Source organism: Suncus etruscus, chromosome 5 (assembly GCF_024139225.1).
Source record: "Suncus etruscus isolate mSunEtr1 chromosome 5, mSunEtr1.pri.cur, whole genome shotgun sequence".
Classification (NCBI taxonomy): Eukaryota; Metazoa; Chordata; class Mammalia; order Eulipotyphla; family Soricidae; genus Suncus; species Suncus etruscus.
Window position 1 is genome coordinate 143,632,189 of NC_064852.1, and position 19,841 is coordinate 143,652,029.

At 36.9% G+C, this 19,841-nt stretch overlaps 2 protein-coding genes across 2 annotated transcripts in view; both read right to left on the reverse strand.

Annotated features, from left to right (window-relative positions):
• TRHR (thyrotropin releasing hormone receptor) overlaps positions 1-3,999 on the reverse strand; it is a 38,509-nt gene extending 34,510 nt beyond the window's left edge. Inside the window, exon 1 of the mRNA XM_049773907.1 lies at positions 3,211-3,999. Coding sequence (XP_049629864.1) covers positions 3,211-3,999 — 789 coding nt within the window. The remainder of the gene's footprint in view (positions 1-3,210) is intronic.
• ENY2 (ENY2 transcription and export complex 2 subunit) overlaps positions 1-19,841 on the reverse strand; it is an 851,639-nt gene that overhangs the window by 213,030 nt on the left and 618,768 nt on the right. The gene's annotated exons all lie outside the window — the stretch shown is intronic.

A 19,841-nucleotide genomic window follows, 5' to 3' on the forward strand; every position in this document is an offset into this window, starting at 1 on the left:
TTTCTCATTTCTTTTTTATTTATTTTTATTTTTTATTTATTTTTGTTTTTGGGCCACACCCGGTAATGCTCGGGTTACTCCTGGCTATGTGCTCAGAAGTTGCTCCTGGCTTGGGGGACCATATGGGACGCCGGGGGATCGAACCGTGGTCAGTCCAAGGCTAGCACAGGCAAGGCAGGCACCTTACCTCTAGCGCCACCGCCCACCCCGGTCTTTCTCATTTCTTACAAAAGCTCTCTCTCTCTCTCTCTCTCTCTCTCTCTCTCTCTCTCTCTCTCTCTCTCTCTCTCTCTCACACATACACACACTCCTTAATTTTCAATGTTTCACCAAATACATTTATTTGAATCAACCAAATCACTCCATATTATAAATATGCCCCTCCCCCCTACAATCCTCCTTTCCTTTCTTCAAACATGTGTCCCCCCTCACCAAGTACATTTTTTTCTGGGTGGAGCACTGTCTCTCTTGACTTCTGCTTTCCAAATTATCCCACTCACACAGAGCCTTTTCAAATACAACCCTTTCCACAAAGCCTTCTCTTCCTCGTAGCCTATAATCCTCTTCTTTCTTTACTTGAGCTCTCACTCCATCCCTAATACAGACTAATTTAAACAATTTATTACTTAAATGCATTTCTTTGGGTTATATGTCATTCCCTGTTTCTCAGTGAGCAAGTTATTGACATTTCTAACAAGGTTTCCTTCACTCCACAGCCTATTTGTGCATTTTGGAACAGCTGGCTTCCTGTGTATTTTCAAATACCTTAACTAGAAGTTCTCCTTTGAGAAGTTGCCGTGCAAAAAGCACAATAATTCAACAATTTATCTGTTTAAGCAATGAGAGTATATTTGCAAATCTGTATTTCCCTTACAGATGCTATATATTAAAAATTTCAAAAGGAGGCTAAGAAACACTCAAATATATGTTAATAGTCACTATTTTAGATGTGTCTATACAAACATCCTCAAAGCAACCCTTTGTGTTACTTTAATTTAATTTTACAAATGAGTAAACTCAGGAACAGAGTTCTAAGTACAGAGGTCACACAGCTTAATTAGGACCCTGATATTCAAGTCCAGGACTGTTAGGAGCCAAGTCATTGGCCTTGGCTTCTATCAGACAACCTCTGCAATGATAGTCCAACTGTAAGTGTTTTGAAATTATAGAATGAATAAAGCAATTAGCCATTTAACTGACATTATTAATACTGATAGATCTTAATGACTATAATAGAAAGGGATGACATTAGATCAGACAAAACTTAAAAAAATATATACAATTAGCCATTTAACTGACATTATTAACACTGATAGATCTTAATGACTATACTAGAAAGGGATGACATTAGATCAGACAAAACTTAAAAAAATATATAGCTAAAGTTAAGAAATGGATCTAGTCATTGACCTTCTTTGTTGCAAATATGACCCTATGTTTGACCTCTAATTTAGATGTATAGATTCTTGTCCTCATATTGTATTGCTTAATGTTTGTCTTGGCAAATCTCTCTAAATTTTTCAAAATCAATTACTGAATAACACATGGCCAGATATACTTTGTATGAGGTACTACTACTTTATACAAAGTAGTAGAAAACTCAGAGCTAGTAATAGTTTTAGATATTTCCTTTATAGCACCCAGGCATTTTTAATAACAAAGTATATAAATCAAGTTTTACTGAATCATTTAAAATTCTGTACAATTTTTGTATTAGTTCATTGTTCATTTCATGTATATAAAACACTTCCATTCTCAGCTTTTTTCACTGTATGCCCATCTGTCCAGTTACCATTATTCATATTTTAGCAATCTAGAGTTTAAAAATAATACCATGGATGATCCATATGCAAACTTTTAAAAGTAACCTTGGTTTCTTACCTAAAACACAGAAAGAAACACCTGTATTCCCTCCAGAAACAAAAATGGAAAAACAACTAATTTGAAAAAAATGATGTTGAATTCGACAGTTTTTTTCAGATTTTTTTTTCAGCAAAGAGAACAGATATTTTCAGATGTTTATTTCATTTAGCAAAGGAGGAACATGAACTTTACTAAACGTTAAGTCATAAAAAAGAGCAATTTTGTAAAAATTGGAAAAGTATAGTGATGAGCAATGTGGAAACACAGAGTATGTATTTTCTTATGAACCATATTTTTGTAGTAAAGTAGAATCCCATTCACAACTAAAACCACTAGTCAGCTTACTCCAGGGAACTGAGATTATGTGACAGCCTAGAGAGGTTTTCAGTTATACTTGGTTGGAACAGTAAACATTTCAAAACTTTCAATCATTCTTTATAACAAAATGAGCTTGGTCTTTTTTCCTGAGAGCATTGTCTGAACCAAGTCCATTTCTAGTTTTTGCAAACTGGGTCACTTTTCAGGAACTAGGAAAGAAAGTGATAGAATCCTTCCTCAGTTAAACAAATAAACCTGAAACTTTTCTTTGTTAAGTGTCTTGTGATCCATCTAAAAGGTATATACATAATTTGTTATAGTTTGGACTCAGCTCTTATCAAAGTTACTTTAAAAAACATTTGCCCTGCAAACAAATTACTAAAGAAACTTTAATATTTTTTAGAAATTAAAAAAATTACTAAACACATTACCTGCTCCCTACAACAAAAATAATCTAAATATTTTGATAACTATTTCCAGCGAGGCACACACGCTTTAGAAGTGGAATTATACTTTACATGACTGAAACCTAATAACAATCATATATGTAATCAAGATGTTTAATAAAGGGAAAAAAAGAAGTGGAATTATAAAGTTTTTGATTCTGTGTCCTTATATTTAATAGCACTTGCACTGGTACCTATGAATGTGCTATCATTTTTATTGGAGAGGGCACACCTGGTGGTTCTCAGAGGTTACTCCTGGCTCAACAGTCAGGAAGCACTCCTCTCAGTGCTCAGGGAACCATATTGGATACTCAGCATTGAACCCAGGTTAGCAAAGCAAGCACTCTACTTGCTGCACTATCTCCCTGTCTACTCTGTGCTCTCACATTATTACTGATCCACTATTAGTCTTCAGTTACTTCAGAGATGAATTTAATATGTAAAACAGAAACTTACACTGAGACAATTTTGCTAGCTGTATTTCAGTTTGGATACCTGCTCAGTAGGGCAAAGTTGATCCCATCTCACAGGACACTCTAGTGCACATTTTCTCTATGGATTTGGGAGGCTCAAGTTTACTTACCTGCTTCCTTGATGATACTGTGCTGTTGAAACATCTGTTAGAGGACTTGGAATTCAAGTTCTTGTTCTGATGGGTTGAGTCATTTTTCCAAATCTTAGAGTTTTCTTTAGGATCCGATGGAATAGGATTTAAGAAGAGGATCCTAGCTATGAACCCATAGAGCACAGTGGCCAGGATCATGGGCACAACATAAAAGATACCAAAGTCCATCAAGTAAATAGGTGAGTAGTAGTTTCTGGAGATCTTGTAACCGCATGATACCACAATCGCATCTTTATATGTGTGAATATTGAGATCCAGCAGGAAGAACCAGAGCATACAGTAAATAGATGTGAAAGCCCACACAAAGATGATGATCTTTTTGGCTCGGGAAAATGTGCAGAGAAACTGGGCTTTGATGGGATGACAGATTGCAATGTACCTCTCAACAGTAAAAGCTGTGATTGAACATGAAGATGCATTGATGCCCAGATATTGGAGATAAGTAATGCAAAGGCACCCAATATAACCGTAGACCCAGGAACCATAGATACTGTCTGTGATGTTGGGCAGGCCAGCAGCCACCAGGACCATGAGATCAGCTACGGCCAGACTCACCAGGTAGCAGTTTGTGGGAGTCCTCATGTGCTTGGTTCTCATGACCACCAGGACTACCATGATGTTGCCCACAATGCCTAGACCACAAATAACGAGTACAAGTAAGATGGTGACCACTTGGTATTCTAAGACCACTTCAGCTCGTGGCTGAAGCTGTGTTTGGTTCAGTTCACTCACTGTCTCATTTTCCATCTTTCGGGGCTTGAAGTTTGGGCTGACACTCTACTCAAAACATCTTCTCTCCAGGCTTTTTTTTTTTTCAGAGTGGCTGCCTCCCCCCTGTGAACAGTTAAAACAAGTTAAGACCATGTTCATTCATTCTGTCTCCATGTCTGGCCAAGTCACAGATATGGGTAATGCTTTTTTCTCCTTTCATCTATCATAGTTTTTGCAGTGTTAGGGCTTCTATATAGTCCTGAAAACTCCTTACTGCAACTCAAGTGGAGAATCAGTTGCTGTTCTGGCCAGCACAGTTTAGAGAGACCTGTTCCCTTTTATTAGAGTCAAATGCTTAAATAAAGTGAACCAGAAAAAAATAAAAATAAAAAATATAAAGGGTCCCATTTTTAAACACTGACCAATGTGAAACCATAAGTAATATCTGCACAGGAAAAAAATAAATACAAAGAAATCTCTCCATGCTTTAGTAAGTATAATAAAGAAAAAAAAGGCACGGGGAAAACCTTCAATTAAGCTGGGGAGGAATCTTCTGCCTTTGCATTTGCTCTCAGACTCTAATTCTTTTGCTTCAAAATTGCAAGCCATTGAGCCTCCATCACCGGTGCCCCCTGCCCCACATACCCCAAAGTGAACAATTTTCCTCTTACCTTTCCTTTTGTAGCACTGTCTGCTTTTACTGGTCGATGAGGCAGTAATAACTCCAAGTTTCCAATCCCACAGCAAATCTCATAGAATCTGTTTGGCAGGTAGACCCGTTAGCAGTGCTCAATCTTCAGAACTGCAGTTCCTCTCACCCTCACAGTCCTTTTCAACTAATGAGAGACCATCCAGCCGCAGCAGAAGCAGCAGCAAGAACAGAAGCAGCAGAGCGACTGTCAAATCATAGATGCTCTCTTAATGAGAACTCTCTCACTCTCGTTCTCTCTTCCCTCTTCTCTTCTCTCCTGTCCTCCTCCTCTTTCTCCTCTCTCTCTCTCTCTCTCTCTCTCTCTCTCTCTCTCTCTCTCTCTCTCTCTCTCACACACACACACACACACACACACACACACTTTCACAGTCACACAGTCAATTCTCACTGAGTCTTCCTCTTCTCTTCTTTGTAAGCCTTTGCTTGGAAATCTGTGAATGATACAGTCCTCAGCCTGGAAAGCTGGAATCACAGACCAGGGCTCCAGAGGCAGCTGACCTGGCACTGGTTCAAATTCTAAGTTCTGTCCTGCAATATATTTACTCTCCCAGCTGGATGGGACTTTATAGGTAACAAATCCTTTGCACTCCAGACATAGCTCTTGAAGCTTGAAATTTTTGTCTGGGTTGAAATCAACTTCTTTCTCTGCTATGGAAACCCTTAGCCTCTTTTGCCACTGAACCAGGGAAATTGGCTCCCTTCTCTCATACTAATATGAATAGAAAGTGAGTTAAAATTGATTTTAAACCATTTCAGTTGCAGTCAGTCGTCTGAGGTGTCTAAAGAAATAAAAACAAAACTAAGGCAAACCTGTTTGATCTAAGACGTGGATTTCAACCTGCATGCGATCTTAGTTTGTTTGACAAACTGCATCAGTTAATAACAATGTTCTGAGGTTACCATCTCTCCTCTAGTTTCTGACATTTCTGATACCACCAAGCAATGCTTTATATCATTTTCAGGTGAGAAGATCATCTACTAAATCTGGTCCAGTGTCACTGTGAAAACTAAGCTAATCTCTGTATCAGTCTTTGAAAAAAAAATAATGTATCCAGTTTTAAAAGACATTTTTAGGCAAGAACTTTTCAGTTTGGTGTTTCTCTAAAGTAGTCTTGTCAGCTAGAGTGTTCACCTTGCATGTGGCTGACCCGGGTTCAATTATTAGCATTTTATATGGTTACTCGAGCCTGCCAGGAATAATTTCTGAGTGCAGACCGAGGAGTAACCTCCCAGTTCTGCTGGGTGTGGCCCCCCCAAACAAACAAAAGTAATACATTTAAAAAAGCATCTGTTGTTAGTTTAATTAAAATTTTTAATTTAAATTTAATTTAAATTAAAAATACTTTTTAACTTTAACTGAAACACATCTCCTGAGTCTTCCTTTTCCAGATATTAGGTGACTCTGCTGAATATTAATGTTAGTCCACTTTCATTTCTGTGACTGACAAAGGAAAGCGTATGCATGTGTGGTGAGCTGGCTGAATCTCTGTATTGAAAAATGTTCAGGTGCTCCTCCTTTTAGAGAAAGTCAATGTAGGAAATTTATAAATGGCAAGAACCAAGAAAGCGGGGCAAATACATGTACAAAACTAGGTAGGAGCAAAACAATGAAAGAGCCAGCGAGATAGCACAGTGCGTAGGATAGGAAGCTTGTCTTGCATGCAGTCAATCCAGGCTCACTCTCCAGCATCCCATGTAGTTACCCAGTTTACCAAGAGGGATCCTTGGTTACAGAACCAGGGGTAACTCTGAGCCCAACCCGATATTGCCCCAAAACAAACCAAACAAAAGAAAACTAAAAAGGAGGGAATAGTGGCATCATGGCTCTAGATTAGACCAAGTAGCATCCACCGTCTGAATTTGAAGGCTGCTTGAGAATCTCCTTTTCTTTCAAGATTATTCATTGCAAAGTCACAAATTCAGCTTTTGGGCAGGCTTTGATCTGCATATTGTATAGTTAAGTGCGTGTGATATTTTTTAAAAAAGGGTACCATAATTTACCACTTCACATTTGATAGTTGGAGCCTGAATTTAAATTAATGCCTTTCATCAAAAAATTGGAATCTCATGGGCTAATTTTCTTCCATAGGCATCTTAAAAAGAGTAGTGGGTATGGGTGGGTGACAGTTTTTAGTTTGGTGGAGAGAGATATTATTGGGTTTAGAATATTCCTGCTCCTGTTTTACTTCTAATGGTATCAGTCACATGCACCAATTTCTGAGGTTTGCTCAGTCCTGATATATACCTGGTGCCTAATTTTTTGAGACTTGACTTCTGGGTCACAGCAAGGGTCTGAGTGACAATGTAGAGTTCTGAAAACTGTAATTTTTTTACTTTTAAGCCACACCCAGTGATGCTTAGGGGTAACTCCTGGCTATGTGCTCAGAAATTGCTCCTGGCTTAGGGGACCGTCTGGGATGCTGGGGGATCAAACCGAGGTCTGTCCTGGGTCAGCCCTGTGTAAGGCAGATGCCCTACCACTGTGCCATTGCTCTGGCCCCTAAAAAAAGCAATTTTTTACAATGAATAGTATATATATATATATAAATATATATATATATATATTTTTTTTACTAAATTTTGGGTCACACTTAGCAGTGCAAAGGACATATGCCTGGCTCTGCACTTAGGCCATGAAGTTCACTCCTGGCCATGCTCAGGGGATGATACTGGATACCAAGAGATTAAATCTGAGTTAGCCATATGTGAGGCAAGAGCCTTACTGACTGTTCTATCTTTCCAGTCCATGAATTGAATTTTTTTCCTACTTTCTTAATTGCTCCCCTAACTGTTTAACAGACAGAATGATGAATGCCTTCTCCTCCTTTACTTAGAGGCCAGAGATCACTTCAAACACCCTGTTTCTTGTCTAGACCCATGCATTTTAGAATAAAAAATTATCTTTACAGTGACAGCATTGCCATTTTTGCCTGGCTTAGCCACTCTTGTAAAGCACCTTATTATTCTCAGGATTTCATTCTGTTTTTAGGTTTACCCCAAGACCTTATTTCAAATGTTTTTCTTGTAGTAAAGATGAAGGGAGAACACATCTGCATATCTGTCTTTTTTTTCTTAACTCTACTCCAAAGCTTTTCTTATTATATTTTCTTTACTTTTCTAGTCAAAACTATCACTCAAAGTCTTCATGTTGTCTCCCTATTCATCTTCCCGAACACAAGTTTCATGTTCCTACTATGTATGAGAAGCACCTAGTATATAAAGTTCTGTTTCACCTTAAAACTAGTTATTGTCCAAGCAGACTTAGACACTGTTACAGGAAAACAGACACTACACACAATTATTGGGAAGGTTTTGAGTGTGAGGGAAGAGGGAAGTTGAGGGGTCAATGAAGCAGGAACTAGAAAAGTTTCAGTGATAGAAGACAATGAAGAAAATTCTGGGGAATAAAATCATCATCTCTTTTGTGTAGAGGGAAGAGTAAAGATGCCTATTGAAGAGGTAAGATAGGTATGATAAGGACAAAGTTTTTATGGGGTGGGAGGAATTGTTTGATTCTTCTCTGGCCACAAGGAGTTTAATGATGATAAAACCTCATTGCAGTAGAGCAGGGTTTTTTTTTTTTGCAACCTTGGCTTGGTTCTGACTTGGGCTATTCCCCTTTATTACTGTACTCGAGAATCACTGAGAGTCTCCAACAAATGTTAGTTGTGGACTCAGTGATCTTGGCTGGCGGTTGGTCAAGGAAATAAAATAAGTAAATACAACTAATCTGTCAAGTTTCCAAAAAGTGGCAGCTTAGAAAACTCTACAATTATAGGGGACTCTAGTTCCAGGGAGAAGTTAATTAACAATGCTGGTTCCTAGATTTAGAAGGTGCCGACTCGTGTAACATCTACCTGGTTCAAATTCAGATACAGAAAATACCCAAAAAACTTGGCCACAGGAATTGAAATCTGCCTTATGGGTTCCAAAAGCAGAAAAGAAAGCCAACATCAGAGGATTTAATGCTGAGTCACCTAGCTACTGCGCCAAGATGAATGTGTACCTGGGGCAGTCAGATGCTTAGAGGCTTCTTAGAGGCTGGGCAGAAGGCATTTGGCAAACTTTACAGAAAATATGTTAACGTTCATTTATTGCTGAAAGTTTATACACTAGAGAAAATAGCTGTATGTTGATTATTCCAGGTCAATACTTTCTATAGTATGATTATGATGTCAAGATCTGGGCTTATGGTTCAGTGGTAGAGTGCCTGCCTGGCATGCATGAGGTCATCAGTTTGGTTGCCAGAAACATTCTACCCTGTACATTGTGATTCTTGACTTTTTTTTTTCCCAAAATAGTTGTGCTAGTTTGATTTTAACTTATGGTTTCTTTTTTGGGGGAATTTTTATCTTAGTTCCATCCCTCCCTTCCTTTTGTTGTTGTGGTGCAATGCCAAGATTTGCACAGACTCAACTATAGTGCTCACGTGCTTGGCTATGGTGCTTGCTTGAAGTTGCACACTGTGTCGAGGCACCAGGGATTATCTACACCACAGGGATCCCATTTTATTACTTTAACAATATTCAATGTATAAAAGTCTTATTGTTCTATATGCTCAGACCGCATGGTGAGTTATTTTTACTACATGTTGCATAGTATATATAGTAGCTCATTGCATATATAGTAGCTCATTACAGTTTTATTTTGCATTTTTTTCATGAGTATAATGTTGAAATTTTTCTCTCATGGCTATTGTAAATTTGATATTATTGTTGAAGTTCTTACTCAAATGTTTTGCTTGGTTTTTATTGTGTTGTGTCTCTTATTCTTGCAGTTTCGGCTTCATTATATATGCTAAATATTTTCATTTTATACTTATAGATATTCTTATACTTATAGATATAGATTTTTATCTTTCTATTAGTATCTGAATAGTTAGTGTTATCCAGAAAGAGAAGAAAGTTTAAATTCAGAAACATCTGACTGATCAACTCTTCTTTTGAAGCTTTGTGCATTTTTTGTGTTATATCTAAGAATATTTTTCTTCAATTATCACTGAAATTTTTATTCTGTTTTTCTAGCAGCTTTATAGTTTTAATTTCAAGTTAAAGTATCTAATGCATATTAAGTAAATATTTTTGTGTGGAATGCATATAGGGTTCTGTTTATCAAAATATACATTGGTATATCTAACAGTCCATATGACTGAAAAATTTTCTGTCTAGTATTTCAGCATCTTTGTCAAAAAACAAGCCCACATATGAGTACATCTGAACTCTATCTCTATGCAAATATCATATTTTATTGATAAGTTTAGTTTAATAGCAAGTCATAAAATCAGATAGTGCATGTCCTACAAATTTACTTTTAATTGTTTTGATTCACATTGCTTCTTTGTACTCAAATATACATTTTAAACCTAGTTTTTCATTTTCTAAAAGAACAACTTACTGCATCTTTGGCTGAATTTGTATTAAAACTGTTGTAATTTGGGAATTATTATAATTCAACAATATTGATTTTTCTGATCCATAATTATGGAATATTTCTCTATTTAGGTGTCTTAATTTTTTAAGGATTTATAGTTTTAATGCCCATTTACTTTAAATTTATTAAACTTATCCCTAATATCTGTTATTTTAAATTATAAACACAAACATAAATAATTTTGTTTTGTTCATTACTTGAAAATATAATTGCATTTTGTATATGAAGTTCATATTTTGTCAATTAAGAATTGAATGTTAGCCTCAGCTGTTTATTCTTCTGAGATTATTCTAGTATAATTTTGGGGGAGTGGGATAGCACCTGGCAGTGGCCAGGACTCACTCTTGACTCTGCATTCAGGACAGAGTTCAAGAGACCATATGGAGTGCCAAGGACCAAACTGAGTTGGGAGCATGCAAGGCAGTGCCTTATCTGCTGGCCCTCTCTCTGGACCTCTCACTTTCGTACTGATATACAGAAGGGGCCATATCCCTATGAGGAAATACTTTCTGAGAGAAAGTGAGGAATGATGTTCTTAGAAAATGATATTATGTTTAAATGAGATAGTTATATCTCAAGAGCACAGTATTTTAAAAATCTCAAAAGTCACAAGATGGCTTGGATGAGTAACGTAGGGTCTTTCACTGCCTGTCTTAGGAGTCTAAGGTTGCAAATTCAAGCCCCTGTGTTACCTCACACACAAAAAGGATCCCGGAAGCTCTATTTTGTGCAATCCCTACAATCACAGTGGATTACTGGCTGCAATGCAGCCAGTTGAATGTGAGGACCACAACAAAGGAATGCAATCTTCAGTGAATACTCAACCAAAACATGTGTAAGCACTCTAGTTTGGGCCTGTTAATGCTGCTGAGAATGTATGTGAATACCACGACTATCTGAAAGAAAGCCTTTCCGATGAAGAGTGCTGTCACTGATGATCATGTATGCAAACAGCACAACTTAGAACTGCAACCTTTGCTGATTTCCATAATAGAATGTGGAAATAGCACAAACTGATAAATGACCTCCCCAGAGCATCACAGGGGTGTGTGTGTGTGTGTGTGTGTGTGTGTGTGTGTGTGTGTGTGTGTGTGTGTAAAAAAGAGAGATTAGAGAAAGGTTGTCATCATAAAAGCAGTAATAGTAAAGGAGGTGCTGATTAAATGGGAAAAAAACAGTATAAAAAAGCTCACCAGTATTGGAAATAATTAAAACAGAAAGAAAAAGGAGGCAGTAATGTGGAACAAATTTTCAACTTGTGAAATTGTCATAGTAATTTTCTCTAAGGCAATACATTTCTGACGTGTTTTATATTTTTTTTTATTAAAAACCTCCAGTCTGCTAAGAATGCCTCTTTAAAGAAGGATGGCAAGAAAGAAGCATGGCGAATGAATTAAGAGACAACACCACAGAGTGATTTCTCACCTTCTGTCTAAAGGTTCATTGGTTTATCCAGCTGTTCATTCATTCATGCTTATTAGGGATGGCCTTATTGAGGGCCAATTATTTGCTGAGCTCTCCACCAGCTTTCCACAGATGGAAATGAGAATAGGAAAAGCACAGAGGAGTTCCCTGATCAGCAGAGGTGACTTACAGAAATGGCCAATTATAATGCAGAGTGTTGCCTAAATAATTGAGGCGTGTTCACATTTATAAGAGTATTTCATGCCAGAGGGACTCATTCCATGCAAAATGATATTGAGAAAATACACAAGACCATGAAGAAAAGAAAAAACTCACATATGGTGTGTGTATGGGGGAAGCAATTAAGGATTGGATAAAAGCTTTCTTGAATAAACAGTGGGGTTATGGAAGAGGAATCCTACCCAGAAAATATTGAGTCAGCAGTTAGGTCTGGTGTCTCTTGGAGGTTTTCCCAGGGGGAACACTCATCTGTAGCAAAAGTGGACCTCATTCCTCTAATATGGGACATCTAGGAAGCTCTGGATGGTGACTCAGATTGATTTGGATCTAGTCCCAGGCTCACTACTGTCTGTGACATTGGGCATTTAACTTTTCTATGCCTCACATATCTTCACTAGCTAGAGACAGATTTTCTTTATAAATAATAAATATCTCATAGTCATTTTTTGGAGGGATCACATCCATTGACGCGCAGGGATTACTTCTGGCTAAGCACTCAGAAATCGCTCCAGGCTTGGGGAGACGATATGGGAAGCTGGGTGATCAAACCGCGGTCCGTCCTAGGCTAGCACTTGCAAGGCAGACGCATTACCTCTAGCTCTACCGCTCTGGCCCCTCATAGTCATTTTTTTAAAGATCAATTGAAATGGTATGAATTATGGCTTGTAGAGCTCTGCCCCCATGAAAAGCATACTGAACAAAGGTCCGTAGTTAGTCACCTTAGTATAAAAGATGTTCTAATGCTGATGGTTGTTGAGGCACAGGGCAATGAAGTTGTACCAGTTAACTATTTACTCATTTTATGAAGTGGTGTTGGATCCCTCCTGTGCTACTATTCCTGAATCACCTGGCAGATGGAACTCTGCAGAGCATATGTTCCAGGGATTCTCCTTGAGGTGAAAGCTTCTGAGACACTGCTCCAGAGACAGGAAGGACAGTACAAAGAGGGGTGCTATCTTCCTATGATCACAGTTTCAGACTTGATTCCAAGTCATCCTTATTCCCTTATAGAGAACTTAATTTAATGGAGGTTATAGGTCAACATATATATACATATATACATAATAGGTCAATTGGTCAATATATTGGTCACTATATATAGACAGCCTATATACAAGTCACTATAGGTCACTTTTATTGCCCTCTGTTTCTCATGCAACATTCCTAAGCCTCAGTGTTTATGTTTATCTTCTTTCTGTCGCCTCACTTCCCGCTGGCTATGCTTTTTCAATGTCCATGGCCCTGCTACCCTGAAAGTATTCAAGTTATTCTTGTTCTATATAACTATTGATGGAATGGAATTAAATGTCTCTGTTCATCAGCCTGGGAACTGTTCTTTCCTGGTTATCAGACTGGGTGAATGCTCTCAGTCCCAAATGCACTGGGAGGACAGAAGTTGACCCTGGCTGGCAGACTAGTCACTACAGTAGGGCTCTTTACAAGAACCTAAGGTTCATCTATATTGGAAATAATTGACAGAAAAAGAAAAAGATAGGATTGGAGTCTATTAATAATGAAAGGAATAATAGGTAGAACTCTTCTGAATCAGTCTTTGAAATAAGACCTGACATCTAGAGTTTTCATTCTTGGTTTCTACCAAATCAAGATTTTTAGATCCTCTGCCTGTTCTAAAGAAATTTACAAAAGGAAGCACTGTTTGCCAAACTCTAGAGAATGAATATTAAAAAGAGATTGAAATTGTTTTTTACAGTATACTGGCTGAGACCCATTGTTGAGCAGTGAAATCTATTTAAAGTTTTATATAAAGTATTTTTAGATTGCAGCTAATATGAGCACATTCAATTTTATTCATATTTAGTTTATTTTCTTCATAATTATAACATAATGGCAGGCATCACTATCATGACATTTACTGTTTAAATAGCTTCCTGTTGACTTGAAACTCATAACCATCCTAGGAAAGACTTAATTATTATTCATGTTGAAGATGAGTAGACCAAGAGGGTATAAACAACTTTCCAAGGACAAAAAAGTGATATATTCCAATACCAAGTATCTCACCTGGAATTTTGGCTTTAATGGTGGGAAGATATATGATGACAATATAAAAATACATTTTGTGCCTGGGTCAGTGTCACTGTGATGAAGATGTGTGACTCACACCACTCCATTTCCCCCAAGCAAGTGTGGGGTAAATCTCTCACCATTTTGGCCATCACAGCTCATGTGCAGATTTAATATGCAGACTGCTTCTTGGTTGCAGGTAAAATGCTTCAATTGAATAAAATATGAAAGAGGAACATAAGTATATACAAAACAACAAAATGTCAAAACTCTTGAGAACAAACTATTTTTGTAAGTATTTTATTTAAGCATGGTGGTTACAAAATTGTTTATGATAGTAATTCTATTATAGAATGTACACACCATTCTTCAATTCTTAGAGAAAATGCTGAGCTGCTGTGATATACAGGTCATCAAAAATTCAGTTTGTATCATTACCAATATATTATTTCAGAAAATATTTATTGTACTAAGACATATATTATGGTAGGGACATGAATCAAGGTTCCTTATTTTGTTCCTTTTCCTATTTTGGGGCCCTGCCTAGTAATGTTTTGGGCTTAATCCTGTGTCTGTGATCAGGGGTGACTCTTGAAGTTGTTTCAGGGGACCATGTATGCACTGCATACATACTGAATAGTGGTCAGCTGCATGCAAGGCAAGTGCTTTACTCACTGTCCTAGCTCACTGGTATGTGATCCTTGTTCATGAGTGACTTAATGCATTTAGAAAAACCAATAATAACAAAGCATGGATTGCATGAATACAATGTCATGTCAATAAGACGAATGTGAAAAAGTCAGGTAAAGTTGTTTGTGATATATAAAAGTTACCACCAATTGGTCCAGAAAGAAAGGTTGTGAAGGTAAGGGTATATGGCCAAGGAAAATGAACAGGAAAAAAGAGAATTTATATGAAAATATGGGTTGTTCCAATTTTCGGACTATAATATTTTCTAATCATAATGTGTTTGTGAACTAACATCTTCTATATTTTTACATTCTACCACTTAAAATACTGAGCCTTGTCAAAATAATGACTTTTACCTAAAGTTTTTTAGAGACTCTGTAACTAAATACTTAAGCAATTGGAAAAATCAACATCTCTATGATATTCTGCCTGGTACTAATAAATTGTGACTAAATCAGCTTACCTAAGGGGATAGTGCACTTCAAAGATGAAAACATTTTATATTGACTAGTTTGTTATGTTTTAGAGGAGATGCTGCAGGTAGCAACTTTCAATTTATTTGCTTATCTCAATCAGATTATGTTCAGTATTTATTACCTCTCTGGGGCAGGACAAACCATCAGGATATCTCCTCCTTCTCTGCTCCAGACACAGTCTTTTAGCAATTTATGATAATAAGTGACATTAACTTGCAGGGACATAACGTGTAGAAATCTCACATTGATTTTGAAAGTAATTGAGTCCATTCTTGGACGAATTAGCAGCAAAGTGGTATGTGGAATGGAAACAAAAGATGTGAGTCTTCCATAAAAGATTCATATTTCACCTGTTTATTAGTTATATGACTTTGGACAACTTAACTTTCTCGTCAGTGTTTCCATCTACAGAATAGGGGTGGCGTGATGGACATTCTTTTTCCTTTTAATTCTAAACTTATTTTGATTAAAAGAAAATTCAGCATCCTACATAACCCATCTTTCTGTAAGAACCAAAATGGATGAAGCTACCGTTTTTTTTTTTCCAGCGTATAGGATGACCCTTTATTTTTCCTGTTAAAATATAGGTTTTGGATTGTACTCGCCATATAAGACTACCTCTCTTTTAATGCATACTAAATGGAAATTTTAAAAAGTAAGATTTGATTTCAATGAGGAAATTTTAATTCAAATGCTTATGTCATGCATGTACTTATCTGAAAAACTATCACTTATAAACACAAGGCTATTTGTTATCAAACATGTAAACATAAAACAGTGATCTACATTGATAACAGGGAGAGGGGGCTCCTCCAAGAGCGGCTGGCTGTGGTTCAGTGATTAATAGGCCCTCTAGAGGGAGACAGGGCACCTCCTTTGTGTCCCATAAAAGCTCAACAGAGGGATGCAGAGGTAAGAAGGGGACGAATCTGATCCCTCATTTCTGAAGCTGGAATAAGTTTCAACATGCCGTATACCAGCATATAAAATGACCCCGACTTTTAAGAAGTTTTCCATGGGTTTAAAAAGTCATCTTATAAGCCAGAAAATATGGTATTTTGTTTCTCTATTATGGCACAAAAAGTCTTCTTAAATGAGAGACTAAATTAGACTTAAATTAGAGAATGGGCCTCTATTGTGGAGATTGGGGAATTTTATCACCTCTGTATTTGTTGACAGGTACCAAGACTGCCTGGGGAGTTACCTTCAGTCTTTCCTTGTTTGGTAAATTTTAATTTCTTCTTTCAAAATTTGTTTTCTGTGACATTTGTTGTCTTTTTAGCCATGATATCTGAGTGTTTTGTGATATCGTCTGAACTCAGAATCAACCAGCAGCTCTTCCACAGTATTTCTCTTTCTCCCTTTCTTGTGAACTCGTGAATGTGGAAGTTAGCTGGATTGTCTGCACTGGTTCTAATCTGGAAGTTTATACGTAAGCCGACTGTCATTTTTTTCCTTGTAAAACAATGCCTGGCTCATGCTAATTCTCATCTTCAGTGCTTTTAGATTATTTCTTAGTTTATCTGTCAATTCTGGAGCTTTCTTGTCAAATCAACTATCATCTGCATTTTTTTAAGTTTATATTGTGATTATGGTTTAAAGGACCACACCCAATTACTATTGGCTCTGCACTCAAGAAATATTGCTGATTGACTGAGAGGACTATATGGGATGCTGGAGAATGAACCTAGATAGGCCATTTGCAAGACAAAAGTCCTAGTCACTATACTATTACTCTAGCTAGCCCTTATTTCCAGTCTTGATACTGCAATGCTAAGTGTCAGAGATATTACAATTTCTCCCTAGACCCTCTGAGACTTAAAGCTGATTAAAGGAACTACAGAGTAGAGTAAAACCAACAGAATGACAAAGAATCCAGCTCTTGGGGAACCTCTAAACCCATTATATATATACACAAATAAGTCCTCTGGAGATGTCTGAGTACTAGCTCTTCTATGAATATTATATTTGCCACCAAGCTCTTCTTTCTTATAGATTGCGTCTTAATGCAAAAGAAAACCAAAGCTTCAAGGATCTGGTGATGTTTATTGTATGATTCTTTTGTTGTAAGTTCCCCTCCTTCAGTGGTTATCCCTTTAATTGTGGTTAAGAAAATGCCAAATTCTGCTCCTGTGCTGTTGCTATAGTGACAAAAGCTGGGCATGAAGTATTCAGGTGAAATTTTTATCAAACTAATGTTGAAAGCAAATGTGGTTTTATTTATTAAAATATTTGAAATTTAGCGATCAGAGAAGCAGGAGCATTGCTTTCCCCATTAGCATTTTCTTTTTTCTCTGATGCCTGTTTCATATGTATAGCTCTTTGTAGCCAGAGTGTCACTTGCATTTTCTTATCTCATGCTTGAATCACAACCTTGAAGAAGCAATTGACTGGTTAGTTTAAGGGACCACTTTTTTTTTTTCTGGTACACAGATTAACTGGCTATTTTTGGTGAGAGTAAGTTATGTTAAAAAATTTTTAAATGCTTTATTCCCTACTAATTTGAACATTGGTTCACTTATTTTTCAAGTTACAATAATTACTCTTTGGAAACTTTCCTTTCTATAGAACAACCATGTCCACTTTTTCTGGCATATAGTGTTTATATTTCTAGCCACATATTTTATGATGAGATGAGATAATCTATAGATAATAGGCCAGAAATTTGGCACCATGACAACTATCACAGGAACAAATAACAGATGAAATCTATAGAGGTCAGTAGATGGAATGGAAATGCTTGGACAACAGTGCTATAGAGATTTGAAGACATTTCCTTAGCCCTTGTTCAGTATAATATAGATACCAGAATGTGTTTTCCCTATTACATCAGACAATAAATATTTGAAGCTCTGTAGGACTTACCAACTCTGTTATAATTTCTTCAATGAACATTTTAATCAAATATTATTTATGAGTCATAAAATTGCAATTGAAGGTTAGTGATTTGGGGGGAGGGGCCTGCACCCTACAGTGCTCAACGGTTATTCCTGGCTTAAGGGAATCACTGCTAATGGCCTCAGGGGACCATATGGGAAAAAAGGGATCCAACCTGGATTGTGGGTACAAAGCAAGCTCCCTGCCTCCTGTGCAGTTCTGTTTTTCGAGTGATTTTTAATCTTCACAAAATATTATTCTTCTAATGATTGCCCCCATTAGAGATATATAAAAACTATTATTAAGTCATGGTCTCCAAATCAGCAGACTGATTTGACTGGTTTCCTGATAGCTGAGCATAGAAAGTCTTAAAGGAAGCATCAAATATTAGGTTGTCTTTATACCTATTTTACCTAAGAAAATTAATTTGTCTGTATCTTATTTTTTTCTCTTGTGTCCAATGTAGAGAATGACAGGAACTACTCAAGGGATTTTGTAAGGGGATAAAGATGGAATAATCTATACTATTATTAGTAAAAGGATAGATGTAGAAGGAAAAGAACCAGGTTGAGAATAGGTAAGAGGTGTTATTACCATCTACTGAGGTCCTCAGCATACTCAGGGAGATAGTCTGTTAAAGGAATCTGGACTAAAGCAAACAGATTTGATTTTTCTAGTAAAAGCCAGTATGATTTAGAATGAGAATATAACCATCTTCTCTTCTCTGTAGTGTCCAAAGAAGTGGAAGCTGCCTTGACCACCTGCCTCTGGCTGCCTGCTCCAGGCCACCTTGCATGGCCCATTTGTGATGAATGTGTCCCATTGGAAAAAGCTGGTTGTGCCCTGCATGCCCACACCTTCTGTCACTCCAAATTTAATCATTTTTATTTGCTTTCCCTGCACTTTCTAAGTGTTGACACGGTGATTTCAGAACTGGTCTCATCATTTTCGGATCTTCTGATGGCTCTGGTTTATACCTCATAAATCCAGAGAAGCAAATTTTTGCTGAATATTACACAGCTGTTGGGCAATGTTGCCCATCCAGAACAGCTCTCCCAGAGCTGTCTATGAAAAATACAAAGTTTTTTTTATAATAATGTTTGATGTTTTCTCTCCTGTAACTGCTCTTCTATTTTGTTCTGGCTTTTAATACTTTAGAAGCAGGGAGAGCAGAGGAATATTTGTTCAAAAGGGCAATGCTGATGATATAAAAAGGGTCTGGGTGGGAGAAATATAGGCACAATCTTCTTAGTGACTTGCTTTTTTTGTTTGTTGATTTAAATGTCTCAAATAAATTTTCCCAAAAGGACAAATATGATTTGTAATGAATGTTTTTTTAAAAAATATAACCCCCTAGAAGGATATTAGATCAAAATATGGAAGTAACAACATCATTTTGAAGAATATTACAGTGATGTCACTGACATTACATCTTATAAATCTATCTGAGCATTTTTTATGAAATGGAAGATTTCTGATTTATGAAAACACATGTGATTCCCAACTGATTTATATTGTAATTAGTCCCATTTTTCAAAACATCTTTGTGAATTCATGAACCAAAGTTTAAAAATCTGGTTTTTAAAAATATTTATTTATTTATTTATTCATTTTATTGAGACAGTTGTGTATTACAAGTCTTTCACGGTTGTATTTCAGGCATATAGTGAAAATGATTTAGGGCCATTCCCACCACCAGTGTTCTCTCCCTTTCATCCTAGTTCCCCACATGCATCTCATACCTCCACCCCTTGCTCCCAGGACTACCAATGTAACAGGTCCAATTTGTATTTAGCTTGTTGTAGTTTGGGGTCTCTTGATTCTACTGGTATTGACTTTGGGATGGCTATTTTGATCTGATCTCTTATTTTTTCCCACTCAATGTTCCTGAGATTGCTTGGCCCACGGGCCCAAACTACTTTTTTGTTCTTAATTTGTAGGAATATATAGAAATATGAGACAGATCAAAATGACTCAAGTTCTATCAAAAAGGCAGGAGCCTCTTATCTAGAATATAAGTAAAA